The sequence below is a fragment of the Capricornis sumatraensis genome, chromosome 6 (genome assembly GCF_032405125.1).
Source record: "Capricornis sumatraensis isolate serow.1 chromosome 6, serow.2, whole genome shotgun sequence".
In the NCBI taxonomy this organism is placed as follows: domain Eukaryota; kingdom Metazoa; phylum Chordata; class Mammalia; order Artiodactyla; family Bovidae; genus Capricornis; species Capricornis sumatraensis.
The window spans coordinates 70,486,950-70,507,460 of record NC_091074.1 but is presented as its reverse complement, the minus strand read 5'-3'; the positions used below and the strand labels follow the sequence as shown (position 1 = coordinate 70,507,460).

The 20,511-nt window shown below is 47.9% G+C and overlaps 1 protein-coding gene across 1 annotated transcript in view; it reads right to left on the bottom strand.

The window, feature by feature from the left end:
* Positions 1 to 20,511, bottom strand: part of CCDC180 (coiled-coil domain containing 180) — a 55,365-nt gene that overhangs the window by 20,983 nt on the left and 13,871 nt on the right. The window contains 13 exon segments of the mRNA XM_068974576.1: positions 327 to 471; positions 1,103 to 1,249; positions 2,153 to 2,333; positions 3,725 to 3,900; positions 6,574 to 6,800; positions 8,016 to 8,473; positions 8,602 to 8,641; positions 10,274 to 10,400; positions 11,453 to 11,568; positions 12,381 to 12,554; positions 13,663 to 13,785; positions 15,471 to 15,559; positions 17,779 to 17,858. Coding sequence (XP_068830677.1) covers positions 327 to 471; positions 1,103 to 1,249; positions 2,153 to 2,333; positions 3,725 to 3,900; positions 6,574 to 6,800; positions 8,016 to 8,473; positions 8,602 to 8,641; positions 10,274 to 10,400; positions 11,453 to 11,568; positions 12,381 to 12,554; positions 13,663 to 13,785; positions 15,471 to 15,559; positions 17,779 to 17,858 — 2,083 coding nt within the window.

The following is a 20,511-nucleotide window of genomic DNA, read 5'->3' as shown; positions in this document are numbered from 1 at the left end:
TTAAAGAAAGAGAAAAAAGTAAAGGAGTGGGGCTTAATTTGGTATTTTGGGAGTTTAGGAAGTAGAGGAGAAGGAAATGGCAACCCACTCCAGTGTTCTTGCCTGGAGAACCCCAGGGACGGGGGAGACTGCTGGGCTGCCGTCTTTGGGATCGCACAGAGTCGGACACGACTGAAGTGACTTAGCATGCATTAGCATGCAGGAAGTAGAGGGGGACAAGCCCAATTAATGGGTGGAAAGGGGGCTTAACTGGCCTATTAGGCAGTGAGCAAGGCAACTATGTAACCGGGTGTCACAGGAGTCTGGCTAGGGTGTGGCCTACTCACCTGGTCCAGGTAATCACTCTCCATTTTTTCCATGTTGATCATGATTAAATTTTCAACAAACTCTATCCGGGCAGCTTCCTTCTCTAGTCGATGACACAGTGAGTCAATTTCTTCAGAAGAAAAGTTGCCTCCCTCTGAAAACAATCTGAAAATAATTTGGAAGAAATGAAAGCCATTGATCAGCCCTGAACCATTCCACCCATCCCCACTACTGTGGTAGACAAGGCTTTAGATTAAAAGTACAAGATCATGGAAAACGTTCAAGGACACAAGCAGGGAAACAACCCAAATGTCTATCAAGGGATGAATGGATAAACACATCATACACAATGGAATATTATTGAGCTTTAAGAAGGAATGAAATTCTGACACACAGATAAGCACTGAAGACATTATGTTAAGTGAAAAAGTCAAGCACACAAAAGAACAAATGTGCTGTGATTTCACTTCTATGAGGCCCCTGGAGTAGTCAAATTCACAGAGACCGAAAATACTAATAGCATAGTGGTTCCCAGCGGCTGAAGAAAGGCTAAACGGGCAGTTAGTGTTTAGAGCTTCAGTTGTGAGGGTGAAAATGTTCTGGAGAGGAATGGTGGTGATGGTTGTACAATAATGTGAACGTACTTAATGCCACTGAACTACACACACAATGGTTAAAATGGACAGATTTATGTTATGGATATTTTGTCATAATTGAAAAATGAAGAGGCAAACAAGACCGCCTCTCAACAGAGAGAGCCCAGAGGCCCACAGGGGGCCCGGATGCTGGCTCCCACCTGCAGTGCTTGATGAACTCAATGTTGGTGTAGCGCAGCTTGCCCAGGCTCTCTTCCAGGTACTGGCGGAAGCTGCGCAGCGACACCTGGATGACGTCGACGTAGCTGAGCAGCTCCCGCTGCAGAGTGCTGCTGAGAGTCACCAGCCTGGGGGACAGAGGAGGGCAGGGTGGTGACCTGGGCACGGGAGGGCAGCCTGGGAGATGACTTGAGCACTGTGCCCAGCTGTGTGGTCACCAGAACCATGCCTGTCTTCACTGGGTAGACAAAGAGGCCTTAGAAGGAAGTTCAGAATGCCAGTGTGTGCAGACACAGTGTGGGACTCTCAGTGAGCTGGGTCAGAGGGCACCTCTCTTCAGTCTGGCTCCTGCCACCAAATTGCTAAGAGAATCCTCAGGTCCTCCCCTTACCGCCACCCTCTCTTAACTCCCAGAAATGTGGTTCCTATGCCCTGGGACTTCCGGAAAGAGCAGCCTGCAGGTTTCCTCTTTACATCCCAGTCTACCCTAAGCAGCTGCCTCTTGGGTACCTGACCACGGTACAGACACCTCTGAAGTTTCCTCACCTGTGACCAGATGGAGGCCTTCCGGGGCCTCACCCAAACCTCTGAATGGCCTTCCAGGAAACCCTGGTTCTACCCTGAGCACATCCCCACCTGGAGCTGGGCCAGTGCTCCTCTCTGGTGGGAGACTTTTGCCTCCTCCTCACCTCCCTTCACTCCATGCCCTAGGGCCTCCTGCAGGAAGCTCGTTCTGATCTCCCTGGGTCTTTCCCACCGTGGACCTGTCAGGGCACATCATTTGCATCCCTGCACTCTTGACCTTTGCACTCTTTTCTCTTTCTGGCTGCTCCCCCACCCCCAGAACCAAGCCCCTGGCCAGATGCATCACTGTAGCTGGACTCCTACTCTCATGACGAGATGAAAATCCTTCTGGAAACCCTGACTCTTCTGCTGTCCACAGCGAATGGGAGGACTGCTTCTCTGAGCACAGGCATCTGGCCAGGGTTCTAGGGCTGCCAGGCCATGACTAAGTCCCCCAAGACCCTTACTTCTGGCTCTTGGTGGCGTTCAAGAAGATGTGCTCCATGTCAGAAATCTTGCGGCGGAAGTGTTTGCTCTTCAAGTTTTGCTCTTCTTGGAACTGGCAGAACATCATCCTCTCCTTCCTCAGTGTCTCCATCACCCCTGCACAGTGGCTGTCCAGCCGTTCTTGATGAAGCAAGAGCTCAGCTGAAAGAGGACACAGGGGCGGGGGGGCTGAGGTCCTCTGGGACCCTGGGTCAGCTCAGGACAGTGTTCTCCTGGATAGTGACCTGCCTCTCCCAGGCTAGCTACAGAGAAAGGACTTTTTAGGCCAAGGTCCAGTCCCCACTGCCCTCCCCAGGGCTCAGCCTGGGAGTGGACTCAGATCTCAGGGGAACCAATCTGAGACAGTCCCAGTGTCCTTAATTGGAGAGGAGGCTCTAGTTGGCTGTGAGTGCTGGAAATACCCTGCCTGTAGCAGAAGGGAACAAGGCCTGGGAGCTAGGAGAGCATCTCCCACCCTGGGAGCAGGTGGGATGGATGTTGGGGAGGGCAGGGATTTTGGTGAGAGGGTCTGGGAGCAAAAGACCAACACAAAGTTTGGCAGTTGGCATCTGACTCTTTATATCAGTGGTTACTCATTTCCCATAAGCCTGAATCATGGCGGACTTTAAGAGCTCCATCATAGGCCTTAAGAGCTAGCAGAGAGCCTTGGGTTACCTCATCTGACCTCCTACTGCCTAGATTGGAGGATGTGCTGTGGGCTCAGCTCTGCCAAAAACAAATGGTGGGACTCTGGGGCTTCGCTTCTCTGGCCTCCATTTTCACATTGTGCATTGGGCCAGGAGCCAGGGAAGAGAAAGGAAACTGGACTTCAGGGAGCATCTTTGTTTATATTTATATTTAATGCACACATTTCCCAGATGAGGACAACGAGGTCCCAAAAAGTCAAGCAGGTCTCCTAAGGTGACAGGAAGCTCTCAGGATCTATGATGAAGTTTAAAGTATGACTCAAGTGAAAACCTGATGGGCACCACTGAAGCTTTCAAATAAAAGTGCCCTCCTCCCAAATAATGGAGGCTTCTGCCTTAGAAATGGCGTGTCTTTTTAGGTATTACAAATTATGAGCTGAAAATAACGGCTACCACTTTTGGAGACTCTGGCTTATACCAGTTATTCATGATTCCGCACTGTACCACTTCAAGGGGAGTTAATTACCACCACCAAAATGCCCTCAGGAGGTTAGGAATGGATCAGAGAGGTCACGTAACCTTCTCAGAGTCATACAGCTAGAGAGGTTGAGCCTATTAGCTCCGATTCCTGACCTACAGGCCTGCCTCTAGGGCATCCATCATGAAAGTGTGAATGACAGGTGCAAGAATGTATCTGGGACCCATAAAGCTAAAATAAGACAATACTCTTCATTTCAGCATCTAACATCCCCTTTAAAAAATCTTAGATGAGGATTCTGGATACAACCTTCTCTGCCAGCCTGGGTGGTGTGAACCCTCACACACATCTTCCAGTGTGTGATGACAACGTGCTAAGCAGTGTATGTTGCAAACCGGGGCTGCCTAATGAATGCAGAGCCATAGTACCTGCCCTGACGTTGTGGATGTCCTTCTCAATGTGCTGGGCTCTTGGCTGGTGCAGGTGCAGACACAGCTCCAGTTCTGAATCCAGCTCATCAATCTTGCTGGCCATGATGACCCGAGCATTGATGGAACACTGGTCAAACCATTTCTCCAAGTGCTCAAAAAAGCCAGTTCGAAGCCTGAGGGAGAGACCAGTGAGGGTCAGCAACTGTGACCAGGGAGAGATCTCTCCAGGTTGATATATAAAGTGCTTCCCTCTTCCACTCCTTATTTCTTATTTAACTTCCCACTACATTGTATTTCTTTTTCTGGGTGGACCATCATTCATTTAGCCAGATCCCCTGGCTGGTGGACATAGCATGGTTTCCATTCATTTGTTCTTATCAAGAAGACTGAAACGTGTAACCTCATACATATGTTAAGTGTAGAATAATTTCTATAGGATAAATTCCCTGAAAGGGAATTGTTGAATCAAAGCCTGAAATACATTTGTGGATCTGGTAGATATGGCCAACCTGCTTCTGTTGCAAGACAATGAATAAAAGTTCCTATTTCTCCATTTCTCACTATGGACGGTGACTGCAGCAATGAAAATAAAAGATGCCTACTCCTTGGAAGAAAATCTATGACAAACTCAGACAGTGTATTAAAAAGCAGAGATATCACTGGGCTGACAAAGGTCTGTATAGTCAGAGATTTTTCCAGTAGTCATGTACAGGTGTGAGTTGGACCATAAACAAGGCTGAGTGCTAAAGAATTGATGCTTTCAAATTATGGTGCTGGAAAAGACTCTTAAAGAGTCCCTTGGACAGCAAGGAGATCAAACCAGTCAATCTTAAAGGAAATCAACCCTGAATACTCATTGGAAGGACTGATGCTGAAGCTGAAGCTCCAATACTTTGGCCTCCCTGGTGCAAATAGCGACTCATCAAAAAGATCTGATGCTGGGAAAGACTGAAGGTAAAAGAAGGGGGAGGAAGAGGCTGAGATGGTTAGATAGCATCATTGACTCACTGGATATGAATTTGAGTAAATTCTGGGAGATAGTGGAGGACAGAGGAGCCTGGCATGCTGCTGTCCACGGGTTTGTAAAGTCAGACACGATATCGTGACTGAACAGCAATTTCTCCATAGCTTCAGATTGTATTGTCAAACTCTTGAATCTGACAATTTTGTCTTATTATGACTGAGATTGAGCATATTTTTTATGAGTTCAAGACTATTAAATGTCTTTTCCTGTCTACCGTCCACTAATATCTTTTGCCCGTCATTCTAGTATGTAGTTGTACTTTTTCTTATTAATTTCTGGGAGCACTTTATTTATTGGGAACACAAGGTCCTTTGACTGAGATGTGAACTGCAAATATTTTTGCCAGTTGATCATTTCATCCTGTTAGAAATGCAGCATGATTTTCTTGGCTATGTATTAAGATGTTGGTTCTCTCCAAATGTATCTATAGATTCAATACAATAACAATTAAAAGCTCAGCAGATGTTTTCTTACAGAAACTAATGAGTTGATTTCAAATTTATACAGAAATACAAAGGGCCAAGGATAGTCAAGACAATTCTGGAGAAATCAAGTCTGGAAGATTTACACAACCAGATAATAAGACTTAGTATAAAGCTATGGTAATCAGTCGGGGTCCCTGCATCAGGAAGATCCTCTGGAGTAGGAAATGGCAACCTATTCCCAGGCAAATATTCTTGCCTGGAAAATTCCAGGGACAGGGAAGCCTGGTGGGCTACTGTCCCTGGGGCAGCAGAGAGTTGGACATGACTGAGTACATGGCACACACACCATCAGTCAGGGGAGGCCTAGCAAAGCGGTGGAGAGAGGAGAGTCTTCTCAAATCGCCTGGCCTTAGCTGGCTATTCATACAGGATGGAAATGAGTTTGATTCCTACCATGCACATAAGCAAAAATCAATTCCAGTTGAATTTTACAAATAACTATGAAAGTTTATTACATTAGATAACACAGGAGAGTATCTTCACGACCGTGGGGCAAGCAAAGATTTCTTAGAGAAGGCAGAAATCACACTAACCCTAGTGGAAAAATTGATGACTAAGACCTTACTAAAAAGATATATTTTCACCAAAAGATATCTTTACAAGAGTAAAAAAAAGACAAGCACAGAGAGGGTATGAACATTCACCACATATTTAACTAACGAAAGAACTCCAGTCTAACGTAGACAACTAACTCACATAAATTAGTAAGAAAAAAGGTAATCTACTACAAAATAAATTGGCAAAGAATTTGATGAGGCATTTCACAGAAAGATGATTAAATGGCCAATAAGTATATAACAAGGTGCACAACATTGTTACTCATCAGGAAAATGCTAATTAAAACCACAATGAAGCACACACCAGAATGGCTAAAATAAAAACCACTGACAATACCAAGTGAGGATATGGAGCAACTGGAATTCTCAAATATTGCTGCAAACTGTTAAACCACTTTTGAAAACTCTTTGGTAGTATCTTTTGGTCATATCTCCTCAAGATGGACACACATATAAGTCAATTTCCCAATAACCCACTCTTAGTTACATATCTAACAGAAATATATACACATGTTCACCAGGAGAACCTGGATATAAAATAATACACTCTGTGTGATTCCATTTAAATAAAATTCACAAACAAGCAAAACTAACTCAGAAGTTAGAATGCTTGCTGCCCCCTGCAAAAAGGTACATCAGTACTGTCTTTCTAGATTTCATATATATGTTTTAGCATATGGTATTTGCTTTCTTTTCCATCTGAAACTAGTCCAACCTTTCATTATTATATTTCACCTTGTTAATAAAACTTGAATGAGAATGAAAGGGATTTTCACTCACTGTTTCTTAATCTCTAAAACTAGTCTGGATGGAATGATCACTTCTTCTAAGACCCTGGCACTGGAAATGTCCTTGAAGAGAATGGCAGAAAGGTTGGCATGGGGTGTCTTGCTGTTTTCTTCTTGTTTCAGGGGTAGGAAAACAAAGTAAGTGTTCCCACTGGAGGTTGTGAAGAATTCCATCTCGTCCTGGGAGATCTCCCCTAGACTCTCCTCCTGGGCTTTGACCTAAGCAGAAAACAAGACCCGTCATTGAACAGACTTGGTAATAGGTCCTCTGACATCAGAGGTTGTAAACCTGTGGGATGAAACTTGTCTATGGTTATATTTTGCCCATATAATGCTTTTAAAATAGGGAATTGCCTCCTAAAAATCTGGATTTCTGATTTTTCTTAAAAATCAAAAAATCTGGCAATTCTGAGCCTACATTCCCATATGGCATCATTGGCGGGAACTGAATAATGGCTGCATGGTCGCCATAGACTGAACGTTGGTGTCTCTCCAAAATCCACATCCCCATTGTGCTGGTATTTGGAGGTGGACTTTGGGAGGTTATTAGGGCAAGTAGGCAGAGCCCTCCCTCATGAATGGGGGTAGTGCCCTTAAAAACGAAATATCAGAGAGCTTGTCCCTTCCACCATGTAAGGACACAGGGAAAAAAAAGAGCTGTTTATTGCCAAGAAGTAGGCCCTCATCAGACACTGAAGCTGCCAGTGCCTGGATCTTGAATTCCCAGCCTCCATAACTGTGAGAAATACATCTCTGGTGCTTATAAGCCACCCAGTCTATGGTATTCCATTACAGCAGCCTGAACAGACTAAGACAGTAGTCTTCACCACTTCACTATTTTATACTTGGTGTCCAGCCCTCTTTGCTATTACCTGCCTGTGGTCCCTGTTCAGAGGTCTCATATGCCAATTCTTCCACAGCACTATAGGAAAAGAGTCTTTGCAATTTCATGATTATGGAATTCAACTTACTGTTCTGTGAGTCTGAATGTGTTTTGAGGATGAGATTTATTCATATGAGAGTCATTTCCCTGCACTCTAAGGAGAGCTGTCTGCCAACTTGGATATGGATCTTTGTTCTTACACAATCAGAGAATGGGAAGAGAGAAGGGATGGAGCAGCTAAGTTGGTCTCTACAATAAAGAGGAGCTGGGAGAAGAGAGAGGACCCGGGAGGGATGAGGAAGAGTCAAGGGGGGAATACAGAGTAGGTTGCAAGATGGGGTGTGAGGACAGGAAGGTGAAGTTTAAAAAGTATTGCCGGGACATGAGAACGGGATCTCTGTTGACAGCAATGAAAAGTGTACATATGTTTGTTATTCTTTAGACAGAGCCTAATGGAGACTGCGCCACTGGGGACCCTGGCTTGTGCTAGGGACACAGACAGTGAATACAGCACATTTTCCAAACCCAAGAGTGAGCCTTTGCTGGCCTACCTCATCCACAGACGAGCTCCTCTGCTCCTCCTCCTCCTCTTCCTCCTTTTCCTCCTCCTCCTCCTCCTCCTCCTCCTCCTCTTCCTCCTCCTCCTCCCTCTCCTCCTCCACCTTTTCCTTCTTCTCCTCTTCTTCTTCGTGAACCATCACACTGGCCTGGTTTGGGGGTGATCGCAAGGAGCTGTCTCTTTCAACCTGTATTTCTTCCAGTCCTGAAATCGATTCCTCCCTGGACTCCTCCGTCTCTTCACTCAGTACGGACTTCTGTGGGCTCAGGGCCACCTCTTGCATGGTGGAGGACTCGACCTCTTGATCTTCTTCTTCTTCTATCTCTTCCGCTGGCTTGAGGGCACTCGTCCTCCTACTGTCGCTTTCGTCACCTTTGCGCGTGTTTGCTTTGGACTTTCGTTTTCCTCTCGGCCTTCTCATTCTCTTCTGGAATTGCTTTTCATGTGGTTCTGTTGATGATCAGCCCCAAAGCACAGGAAGAGACAGGTTGCCAGTGCAGCCTGATTGGGCCTCCCTAGCCCCCAGATATACAAGCGTGAAGTTGGGGAGACTCAGACTTGAATTGTAAAAATGTTACCTGGTTCCCTCCACTGGAAAACGACTTCTCCCTCCAAGTTCTACGAGGCAAAAACACAGACACTGAATATGCAGTGCTGCCTTCCTCATGTGCCACTTCTGAGGGCATCTCTTTTCTTTAAGGAAAAGCCCCCTCCTCCCTGCCTTCTACATCTGATGCAGGCCCTGACCACTTATTTCACAGGGGTGAGCAGGGTGTTCCTGATCAGCTTTCCTTAATCCCAAGCACATTAGCAAAGCTTTTTTTTTTTTATCATACAATGAAAATCACAGAAGAAACCCTCTTTCTGACATTTTTTGTAGTGATCTGGAGCAAAGAACAAGAAAGTATATAGGGAGAGAGGCATCCAAGGGGCAGGAATCTGCTGCACCCGTTGCTGGATGTAAACATACACGGCGATCATGATGTACGTGACCTGGGAGCCCCCTCTTCACTCTACACATTCTGTTTCACTGGCTGTGGGTGAAGTTGTGGAAATAGTGTGTCACTGATAGCAGTGGACTGGAACTCTAGCTCACAAGCTGGGTGACCTTGGACAAGCCCCTGAAACCCTATGGACCCAGGTCCTTCCTGTGTTACTCTCACCACAGTGGCATCTCCATTTTAACCCAGGTAACCAGACTGATCTCAAAGCTCCACCTCTGGACAGCTTGAGCTTCACTTCCACCCAGGTGCCGCACAATGCGTTTACGAGCAACTGGGACAGGGATCTCTGCTGAGAGGAGGCTTCTCTGAGGAGTCGGGAACCCTACATCTGTTGGAAACCCGAGCCTGGTTCAGCGTCCACCACAAGTACCTTCCGCCCTGGCCGTGCAAAACTCTGGATGCATGTGTGCGAGAAGAGCCACCTCTGGGAGTCAGAGCAGGGCACTCCAGGTGTTCCTGCATTTACCAGGAAGCACTCGGTGTGTCTGAATTATGTGCAGGACACTGTGTGGAGGGCAATCAAAGCTGGATGAAAGACAGGAGGCCACACCTGCCTCACAGGAAACACCTTCCAGCAGGGTGCCCTTCACTCCTGCATCTGACAACAACCAGCATACAAGCACATTCAGAGAGGAGAGGTGGCGGGGTAAAGAAGGGGACAGAAGGCCAGATTGGGTGGGTGGGGTCTTGTCACTGGTGGTGGCTGGAGGTCTGTGGGGGTTTGGGGTGTGTAGAGGCAGAAGAATCCCAGCAGAGGAACAGGGTGAGGGCAGGGCAGGGGGCAGCGGCACATAAACGAAGGGTGAGGAGTTCGCTGAAGCAGGGAGAGTTGGGCGGGAGTCAGATGTGGGGCCTCCACGGTCATCCAGAGACTGTGGGCTGGGTTTGGTTGGGGCTGCAGACTGGGTGCAGGCTTTCTGAGCAGGAGAATGGGTAGGTCAGAGCTGTACTTTAGGATGGTTATGAGGCATGGTGAGTTGGATGACTAGTACTCGGAGTCCTATAAAATCAGCCTTTTAATTATAATTCTATTCAAGACTTGAGGCCTGGATTCTGAGCCTTTGACCTCTTTGAGTCTAAGAAAAAGATAGTCTCTTCAGGAGATGCTTTTAGTTTCTCACTCCTTGATATCCTGGCATAGACTCTAACTTCGCCTGTGTTATTGAGGCAAATATGAACGAGAAGTCATCCTCTCCTCTTCGCTTCTCAGAGAGCAGCTGGGATTTTTTTATATCCCATTCCATACCTGTTCAAAGATTTCACGAACACAGAAGTGTCGGCTGAGGTGGGAGCTGTAGGAGTTGAGTTCCTTCAGTATGATCACTGGGTACTCCATCACTTCCTTCGTCAGGAGGCCATGAAAAGCCTCATACCTGGAAGGAAGGGAGATGAAAGTACTGTCAATAGGAGGGGCAGCTGGGTGTGAGGGACCCCAGCCAAAAGCCACGCCTCGGACCTCATGGAGGTAGGCTAGTACCTGGCCTTGAGTTCTGTGCAGAGCTGCCGTGGAGGTTTCCTTTTATGCTAACACTCCTTGCTTTGTTTTGCTATTTTTCTGATCATACAAAGAGTACATACTCTTTGTAGAACATTTAGAAAACACCTACAGGGAGAGTTCTTTGCGTATGGTAACATAGGTTCCCACTTTCTGTCTACTGTCCTAAGCCTGTCCTAGAACTTTACCTACCTCATCCCATCAAACACTCCAAAACCAAGGCCCCAGATTTCATCTGTCCCTGAGGTAAGAAGACCAAGGTTCAGGGGGTTATTTATTTGCCTTAAAATGTACTTCTGAATCTAAGTACTGCAATCAATTGGCAGTGCAATCCCATTTCTGTGAATAGCCCTTATAATATTAGTTGTACAAGGGCACAAAGATGCAAGATAGTTCACAGCGAACTGTCTTTAATATGGAGAAACTGGCACCAATCTTAAAAAGCTTATCAGTTAGAGAATGGTTAAATCATTATGAAGCATCCATATTAACGAATGGATGGTCATTTAAAAATGAAACAAAGTTACAGAATGATTCTTATTTTAAAGACACTTTACATGTGTACATATACCAATATTTATAAATGTCTATGTCCACAAAATGGATGAGTTGGGCAGAAATGAGGGGAATTTCCTATATGTTTGTACTGGTTAATTTTTTTTTCTTTAACAAAGCATGTTATGTTTTAAAATTTAAGCAGGGAGGACCCATGCTCTTGACTTTTAAACTACATGACCCAGAAACATCCCTCCACAAATTTTTCTGATCAAAATTCTCCTTGAAAACTTTTGTGTTGACCGAGGGCAGAGCTGCAAACACCACAATGTTCTCTAAAGCTGGAGGCAACCTTAGGCTAGGCTCCTAGGCAGCCAGCCTCTGACCTTAAATATGAATTCTAGGCCATCCTCTTCTAGAGTCTGGTCTGCCTACCTGCATTTCATATTCTTCAGAAAATCCTTGGCCTTTTCCAGGTGTGACTTCAGGTTATTCTCATAGCTTTGCTGCCTCAGTTGGTCCAAGAGCTTGTCAAGATGAGCCTCCTGGGCCTGGGAGCCACACCAGGGATAGAAGCAGATGTGAGTCACCGGAGCACCAAGAAAGGATGTGACATGCAGAGACCCTGCCCCTGGAGATGAGGTCCAGGTGCCCCAGGCAGGCTTTTCTACATAAGAAGCACCATCCTTACTGTCACTGCTCTGGGCCTATGGGCTCTTCTCCCTGCCTGGAATGTTCTTCTCTATTTTAAATCCCTAATGACCCTACTTAGATAGGACTCCTCAGGGACATGTCCCTTATCTTCACCCTTCCTGGGCCGGCCCCCTCACACCTTCCAGAGACACTTACTCCTCACTCTCCTTCTCAGTGCTGTGCTTGATGTCAGATGCTGAGGGCGTCCCTTCCACCCCTAGACCATGTGGAGGCAGGTGGGTGGGGGCCAGCTCATGTCCTGGGGGTCAGGATGACTGCCAGAGGGAGACGTTCCATGCCCCCCAGTCTGTCTCTCAGGCCAGCCCCATCACAGACATGTCTGGATCTGGGACTCACTGCACAGTCCAGACTTAATTCCAGCAGAACTTTACTGCCACCCAGCCCCATGACCAAGGAGAGCCTCACTTTCTCATCTGCTCAAGTTTTATAGCTTGAGGTTTTACGTTTGAGTCTAAGATACACTGGGGATTTATTTTTGCACAAAAATAAAGTATGGTGTGAAATATGTATTGAATTTCTTTCTCTTTTCTTTTGCATCTGAATGCTAGCTGAACTCATGGGCCCCCAGGCAGAGCCATGGGCAGCTGACAATATGGGTGTGGTCCTTCGCTCCTGTCCTGTTGGGGTTACCTGGATGCCGGGGCCACACCTGGTTCTCTCGCCTGTGCTTCTGCCGCTGCTGCTCCATCCTTTTCTCGAGCTCCATCTCCTGCATCAACAGCGCACTCTGATGTGTCTCCCATAGGTTCACCGCCTCCTGGAAGTAGCTGAAGAGGTCTGAGCTCTGCTGCTCTGTCTGCTTCGCCACAGTCTCGAAGGATTTCTGTGGTGGCAGAACCCAGAGGAGAGGCCTTTAAGTGTCAACCAGCCCCCGGGGGAAGGAGAAGGGCCCGTCGAGCGGGGCTTCCTCACCAGCCCGTGGAGGCCCAGATCTCCAGGGACTGGTGTCTGGACACCATCCCTCAAGGTTATCTTCACATCCGGCCTTCCCTTCTCTGGGACAGCATTTCTGGTCTGTCCACGGCCACACCCTCAGACTGGCTGACATGCAGTCCCGTCTCTAGACCTGTATCCCTGTCCACTGAAGAGGGAGTTCGGGGCCTGGAAGGAGAAAGGCACCACTCTGGCATCAAGTGGGCCATGCCCATCTTGACCTGGGCGTCTCTCCTTCCTTGGAGCTCCCTGACACAGCACTTGAGCCAAACACCAGAGCCTGCTGGTCAAGTCTCACCTCTCCCTCTTTCATATGTGTCTCTTATACTCTCAGAGGGTCTGGGGCTGGCAAACTATGGCCCATGAGCTACATGTAGCCCTCTGCCTTTTTTGTTTAACCTTGGGAGCTAAGCACAGATTTTACATTTTTAAATGGCTGGGGAAAAAACAAAAACAACCTAAAGGAGATAATCAATCATGTAATAATTAGGTGAAATTCAAACTTCAGTGTCCAGAAATAAAGTTTTATTGAAAAATAGCCATACCCATTTATTTCTGTGTTGCCTAGGGCTGCTTCTATGTGATAAGAGTAGAGTGAGAATTTGTGTCAGAAACCTGACACCCCACAGGGCTTAAAATATTTACCACCTGGCCCTTTACAGGAAACATGTGCTGAATCCTGCTCTAGACTCTAGGCAGCTGCGACTTGGGCTAATTGCTCCTTGTGATCTCTAGCACCCAGACTTGGCAAGGGCCTGGGGAGGCACTCTGCCTGAGAGTGTTTGACTGGAGTCTGGGGGTGGCTGGGGAGCCAGGGGTGAGCCTGGAGTGCCTGGCGGTGCAGGGGAATTGCTCCAGAAGGGCTGGCCATGACAAGGCAGAGGCACTCACCAGTGACAAGAAAGTTGTAAGCCACTGGACTCCCACTCCTCTCACAGCCCAGCATCCCAGGCGACCCCCACCCTGCTCCCCAGCAGCACAGATCCCCAGTTACGCACGTCCAAGACCTCCAGCTCCTCCTCCACCTTGCTCTGGAGACATCCCACCATCTGGAAGAAGGACGGGCTCACCAGGCTCTCTGCCTCCTCCTCAGTGAAGGCCTTCCAGTCCAGCAGCTGCTTCTGGAGGGGGACGAGGCAGAGCCCGGCTTAGGCTGATGGGAGCTTCACCTCAGGACTGGTCCTGCCCCAAGACCAACCTCCCACCCATCTCCACGAACCTTAGCAAAAACCCCCACAGTGGCCCAGTCAGGCCAGCTTCATCTGCCCTCTGTGTCCAGGTGCTGAGTGCTGCCCCTGGTCACTGACTCCACCAAAGGTGTTCTCATTAGCCCCTTTCGGCAGATAAGGAAACTAAAGCTTGGGGAGAAGTGAAGGGACTTGCTGGAGGGCACATACCTGGCACGTGGTGGGCCTGGGATCTGAACTCTCCTACTTCCGACCCTACAGGCATAAACTGCCATCCTACACATCCTCAGCATTGCTGTAAGCCAGACAGGGCTCTTGAGTTATGCCAACTGGAAAGCCAGTTCTCTATATTAATAAAGACTTGATTTATGCACAAAACCTAGAATAAATCAACCTCCCCCAATTATTATAAAACATGAAATGTGTCTCCAGTTGTACACGTCCAGTGCTGCTGCCCAGGAACATCAGGCACCCTCTGTCAGGCTCAAAGTGCTCCTAGGGTACATGGTGACCTTAGCACTCACACCCTGCATGTGCCCAGCAGAGGGCTGTGAGCAGGGGCACAAGGAACTGACACTAGGGCCACAGGGCCGTGGAGCCACAGGGGCAGGGGTGAGTGAGGAGGTGAGTGCTGGGGGTGTGGTCTTGGGGAGGCTCTCTAGAGCACAAGGCTTCCCTCCAGGCTTTACTCCTAAGGTCTGATGTCCCTAAAGGGCTGACTAGGAGGCATGTGATGGCCCCTAAGGCCCCAGAGCAAGCAGGCAGAGCCCTGTGGGCTGGGACAGCCCCTGGATCTTTTGCAAACTGGTCTTCTCATCTTCAGATGGGGCCAGCGACACCCACTCTGTAGGACCTTGCAGGATCTGATGAGAGTGGTGCAAGAGAGTGGCACAGCCCCCAGGGACCACAGCACCACATGGTGCAGTGCACTGGAAAGCCCTCTGCTCCCCTGAACTCTGTTCAGAGTCCTGATGGCAGAGCCAAAGCTTGACAGACACACGTGTGAGGGGTGGGGCAGCAGGAGTGTCTTGGGGCCTACAGGCAGGACCGTCATGGCCTGGGGACTCCTACAGCCACAGCCGGCATGTTGGACCACCTTCAAAATGATTAGGTGTGGGGGATTTTCATCTAAACAGTCTTACAAAGGAGGCAGGGAAGGGGCCTTTTGACATAATATGTCCTCATACCTCAGGAAACCAGGCCTTGTCATTGAAGGGGGTTGTGGGAGGTCTCACTGTCACACTCTAACAGAGGCGGGTGGCTGAAGAACAGAGGCTGATGGGTAGAGAGTAAAGTTGGGTGTGATAGCAGTGGCAATGCTGTTTATAAAAGGGAACTGGCGGAATAACTCCCATGACATAACCTCCGCTGAATAAATGAAGTCAAGTGATACGGAGGGTCAAGTGAAGGGTGAGGTGATCAGAGTGCTAAATTTTGTCTGTAGGGTCAAGGAAGGCTCCCTGGAGGCGGTCAGGTTGGGGGCCATGGAGGGGTAAGTGGGAACGGCTGGGGAGGGGGGAGTCCGGGCTGAGGGAGCAGCTTCAGAATGTCCAGACAGCAACGCGGAGGGAGAGCGGGGGCTGCAGGGGAGAGAGGGGCAGGGCCGGAGGGACACCCACCCTGCACTTCTGCACTTGGGCTAGGCACTCCTGCCAGATCCTCTCGTACTGCAGGCGAATCCGCGTCATGCAGTCCATGTGGTAGGTGTCTCCATGGGTAGGAAAAAAAACACATCAGCAGCCCTTTCAGAAGAGGCAAGGTCGGGAGGAGGGCTTGCCCATCTCTCAGGAAGCGGCTTCTCCCCAGCAAAGCGCCTCCAGAGCGGGGATCATTTACATCAGGGGGTGCTGTCTCCCTCACCTCAATGTCCTCAGTACCCCAAGATAAGGACCTCAAACGAGGAACCACTTTTTTCTCTTCTGATCCTGACCCCTGACTCAGTTTCAAGGCTGATGAAACTCTTTCGGGGTAGTTGTACTGAGTGACAAAACAGTAACCAGGTACAAATTAAGAGCATTTACAGATCGTGTCTGGGATGAATCCCTTAAGAAGTGACTGGACCAGCAGAACATTCGGAATGTGACCGACTGATCTTTCTCCTCTTCTTCCTCCCTACTGTTTCTGGTTTATAGTCACCTCAGTGTGACTCTTGGTTTCCAAGGTAAGGAACTGAGGTTTAGTGTTCCTGTCACTTCCAGAAACTGAAAGATGACCCAGAGATGGTGTGGTGGCTGTTCCTTGACAAGGGCTGGGGAGGAGGGAGCTTAGGGGGCAGTGAGGACGCTGGGGAGGGTGGATGTGCAGTGGAATGAGAGGCTGTAAAGCTGGTTTCTGCCATCTCCAGGGCCACCGCCTAGGCCCGCACGTCCCCACCCCTCCTAGGAAGTCACTGTGATGAAGCCCCCCTCTCCAGGGTTTCTGTGCTTCTGTTCCTGTTCCCCTCTGATCTGCCCCCAGTCAACCTTATCACTCCCAGCTCAGAACCTTCCGCTGGGTTCCCACTGCCTTCAGGATGAAGTTCAGCCTCCCACACGTGGCCATGTGGCCAGCACAGCCTGGCCCTTTGGCCTCTTCTCTTTTTCCCCAAAGGTCCCAGCTCTGTCTGGCCTCTCAGCCTCCCCACATACTAGTCTTCTGGCTTGGAAAGCTACCCTGACCCCTGGACGTGTCTAACTCGTATTCGCCTTGCAGGTTTCAACTGGATGGTCACTTCCATGGCAAGGTCTCACATAACCCTCAACCAGGCTATGTCCCAAATCCAAATTAAAGTAGCTGGTCATCTGTTCACTCCCTGCTGTAATATCCTGCGTGGTCTGGACTGGAGGCACCCGAGAGAGATCCACTCCGCTGGTTACCAGGACCCAGCAACTTGCTTACTCCTAGGCGGTGCCCAGTGAATGGCAGCCATTGCTACTATTTAGGGTCTCAGGGCTCTTACCTTTGGTGTTATAATACAATTATAATATCTTTAGGATTATAAGCCTGAGAGTCTTGGGAGCAGTGGTGGGTACTACTAACCAAAGCAGTCGGGTCAAGTCCAGCTGTGACATTTCCTTAGCTGTGTGACCCTGAGCAGGATGCTTCACCTCTCTGTGCCTCTGAATCTTTCTCCATCATAGGGGGCAATGACACCACTGACTTCACTGGGTTATCTCAAAGGAGATGAAAGTATTATATATATTCTACAGTAAGACTTGGAAAACTCTGCTAGATAGTAAATATTTCCAGCTTTGAGAGCCATACAGTCTCTGCCACAACCACTCATTTCTGCTGTTACAGAGCAGAAGCAGCCAGAGACAGCATGTAAACAAATAGAGCAGAGCTGTGTCCCAGTGAAACTTATTTACTGATGATGGGCTGGAGTTTGAGGACCCTGGTTATAGAGAATTTCTAAATATTACCATTTATTCTTGAGCACCTAATAAGCCAGGCACTGAACTACGACTGGACCACAGGACTGTATGTGTTTCTTATGTTAACCTCACAAGGTAGGTATCTTTATTACTCCTGAGATCCCTACTTTATGGAAGAGGAATGTGAGACTGAGAGAGGCCATGACTTCCCCAAGGTCACACAGCAGGGGCAGCGCACCTCACACACGCAGGATCTGGCCTTGGAGTCACCCCTCTAGCTCATGCTGTGGTCAGGGGTCAGAGCATGGGGCTGCCATGGCTGTGGGCTGGGCAGGGATGTGAGAGGTGGTAGGAGGAGGGGGACTCTTCCAGCTAAGGTCTTGGGATCCGATATGAACCCCCAGAGCTTACTCTTCCCTCCACTCCCCCACCCATCTTCCCCAGGAGTGACTATTTCTGAGTTTGTAATAGACCCTGACATAAACAATTGGCTGACAGACTGAAATGGCTCCAAAGCTACTGCTTGAACAGAGCTCTGGAGAGACCCCAGTGGGATCCCACAAACCTCACTCACCGAGGTGCTTGTTCAATGAGTTGAGAGAAGAATGCCATTCCATCAGCTGAGCTTTGCTGTAATTGGGGGGCAGGAGGTCGCTGGGGAAGGAAGGTGTGACACGTAAGCCATGCTTGAGTGAAACACTCAGTGAGCAAGACTGGTAGCATCTTCAAGGAACAATGGTCCAGGGGAGTGTCTACACAGATGCTGAAGAAACACGTGACTTGTTGGGGATTTTCTGGTGCCGAACACATGTCATGAAAAGGTCTATTAACACCAGTGAGCCTGTTACTTAGAAAATAAAACTGAATTTCCCTAATGGGGAAAAAAATAGTTTATATCACACAACCCAGGAATCCACTTCAAGGAACCCAATCAGAGACAATATAAAACATATACAAAGTTTATACATTAAGACAGTTGCTTAACAGTTCTGTTTATAAACACTCAAAAAATAAAAAACAACATTCATATCCAACAAAAGGGAACTTCTTAAATAAAATACACGAATTCTTTACTGTAGTCACTAAAAAGAATGTGGTGGATTGAAAAATTTGTCAATATTGTTAGGCCTCCCACTGGTAGGTCGAGTTTATTTCCCCATTCCAGGTTCTGGGCTTGGCCATGCGATTTGCTTTGGCCAATGAGACACCAGTAAATATGTCTCAGCATATTTACCAGTCTCAGCAGAGGCTTGAGACTTCTGCTTGCCCTCTCTTGTTGCAGGGAGCTCTTTCCCCAGCACCAGCACCACCACCAGGCCTACAAGCCTGGATTAGCCTCCTGGAGGGCGAGAGAGCAAGTGGAGAGAGGCCCCAGCTGTCCCACCCAAGGCTCCAGACACAGAAGCAAGGCCATCCTGGACCATCTAGCCCCAGCCAAGGGAAACTTCCCAGCTGGCTCACAGAATCATGAGAAGCAAAAACTGATTGTTGCTTTAAGTCACTAAGTTTCAGGTGGTGTTTAGTGGTGTGAAAAAAATGAAGATGACATATTATTTATTGTCCACATTAGGATATTTTGACAGTGAAAGGGGGATGCTAAGAACAATTATGCCAAGACAAGACATGTAGTCCAAGATGGTCTTGGGCAGCCTACTTATAGTGGGATAGTAAAGAGCAAAAAACGAAGATCATGGCATCTGGTCCCATCACTCCATGGCAAATAGATGGGGAAACAATGGAAACAGTGACAGACTTTATTTTCCTGGGCTCCAAAATTACTGCAGATGGTAACTGCAGCCATGAAATTAAAAGACACTTGCTCCTTGGAAGAAAAGCTATGACAAACCTAGGCAGTGTATTAAAAATCAGAGACATTACTTTGCCAACAAAGGTTCATCTAGTCAAAGCTATGGTTTTTCTAGTAGTCATGTATGGATGTGAGAACTGGACCATAAAGAAAGCTGAGCACCGAAGAACTGATGCTTTTGAACTGTGGTGTTGGAAGACTCTCGAGAGCCCCTTGGACTGCAAGGAGATCAAACCAGTCCATCCTAAAGGAATCAGTCCTGAATATTCACTGGAAGGAGTGATGCTGAAGTTGAAGCTCCAATACTTTCACCACCTGATGTAAAGAGCTGACTCGTTGGAAAAGACCCTGATGCTTGGAAAGATTGAAGGCAGGAGGAGAAGGGGACGACAGAGGATAAGATGGTTGGATGGCATCACCAACTCAATGGACATGAGTTTGGGTGAACTCCAGGAGGTGGTGATGGACAGGGAAGCCTGGAGTGCTGCAGTCCATGGGGCTGCAAAGAGTCAGACATGACTGAGTGACTGAACTGAACTGAAAGAGCAAAAGGGAAAATACAAGAGTGTGCAGGGCATGATCTCAAGTCTAAACATTGTACTAAATGCAATGTGGTGTCCTAGATTGGGTCTTGGAACAGAAAAAGGATATTAATGGAAAAATTGGTGAAATTCAAAACAGTGTGTTGTATAGGTAATGAAAATGCATCTAAGTTAATTTTAGTGTTAACAAGCATCCAGAGGCAGGGTAAGATGACAATACTAGGGAAACTGGATTAGGAATATAGAGGAATTCTGTGTGTTATCTTTGTAACTTTTCTATAAATCTAACATTACTCCAAAATGAAATTTTCATTTAAAAAAATTATATGCACATGTATTTATTGGGTCCAAGAAAATCCATGGAAATTCTCCTGGGAGAAACCCTGGGAATCTTAATAATTAACTCCCAATCCTTCTGCCATCACTACCCACAAGCCTACAGAGGGCCTGGCATGAGCCAGAACAAAGGTTCTTACCGGGTGTCTGGGACTCTGGGGTTTCCAGAGGAAGGCCTGTAGCCATGGGTTGGGATGGGATGTGGGGCCTGCTTGAGGTCCCATGTGAGGCAGTTAGTTCCCTGGACAGCTCCTCAGGCTTGATTAGAAGGCTCCCTAGCTACTGATAGGCCAAGGAGAAATAAGTGGGGTCTACACGGTGTGCTTTGTGGGAGCTGTCCAGACCTGCTTGCACAAACACCACAAACCCAAACCTTCGCTTGACACTCACTGGATTTCTGAGATCAAGGTTTTGCAACTTAACCTTTAAGTTGTATGTGTTTGCAATGCTTTCAGACACTGGAATTATGTCCTGACTTCATCTTTTTATATATCCCCACTGCTGAGTCCTATGTCCTATAAATGTGCTCTTGCTTCTGATATCTTAGAACTGCCCATGACTTCCTCCAAGCCAGGTCATATCACACACCCAGCTCCACATGCTGCCTGAAGACACTGCCACT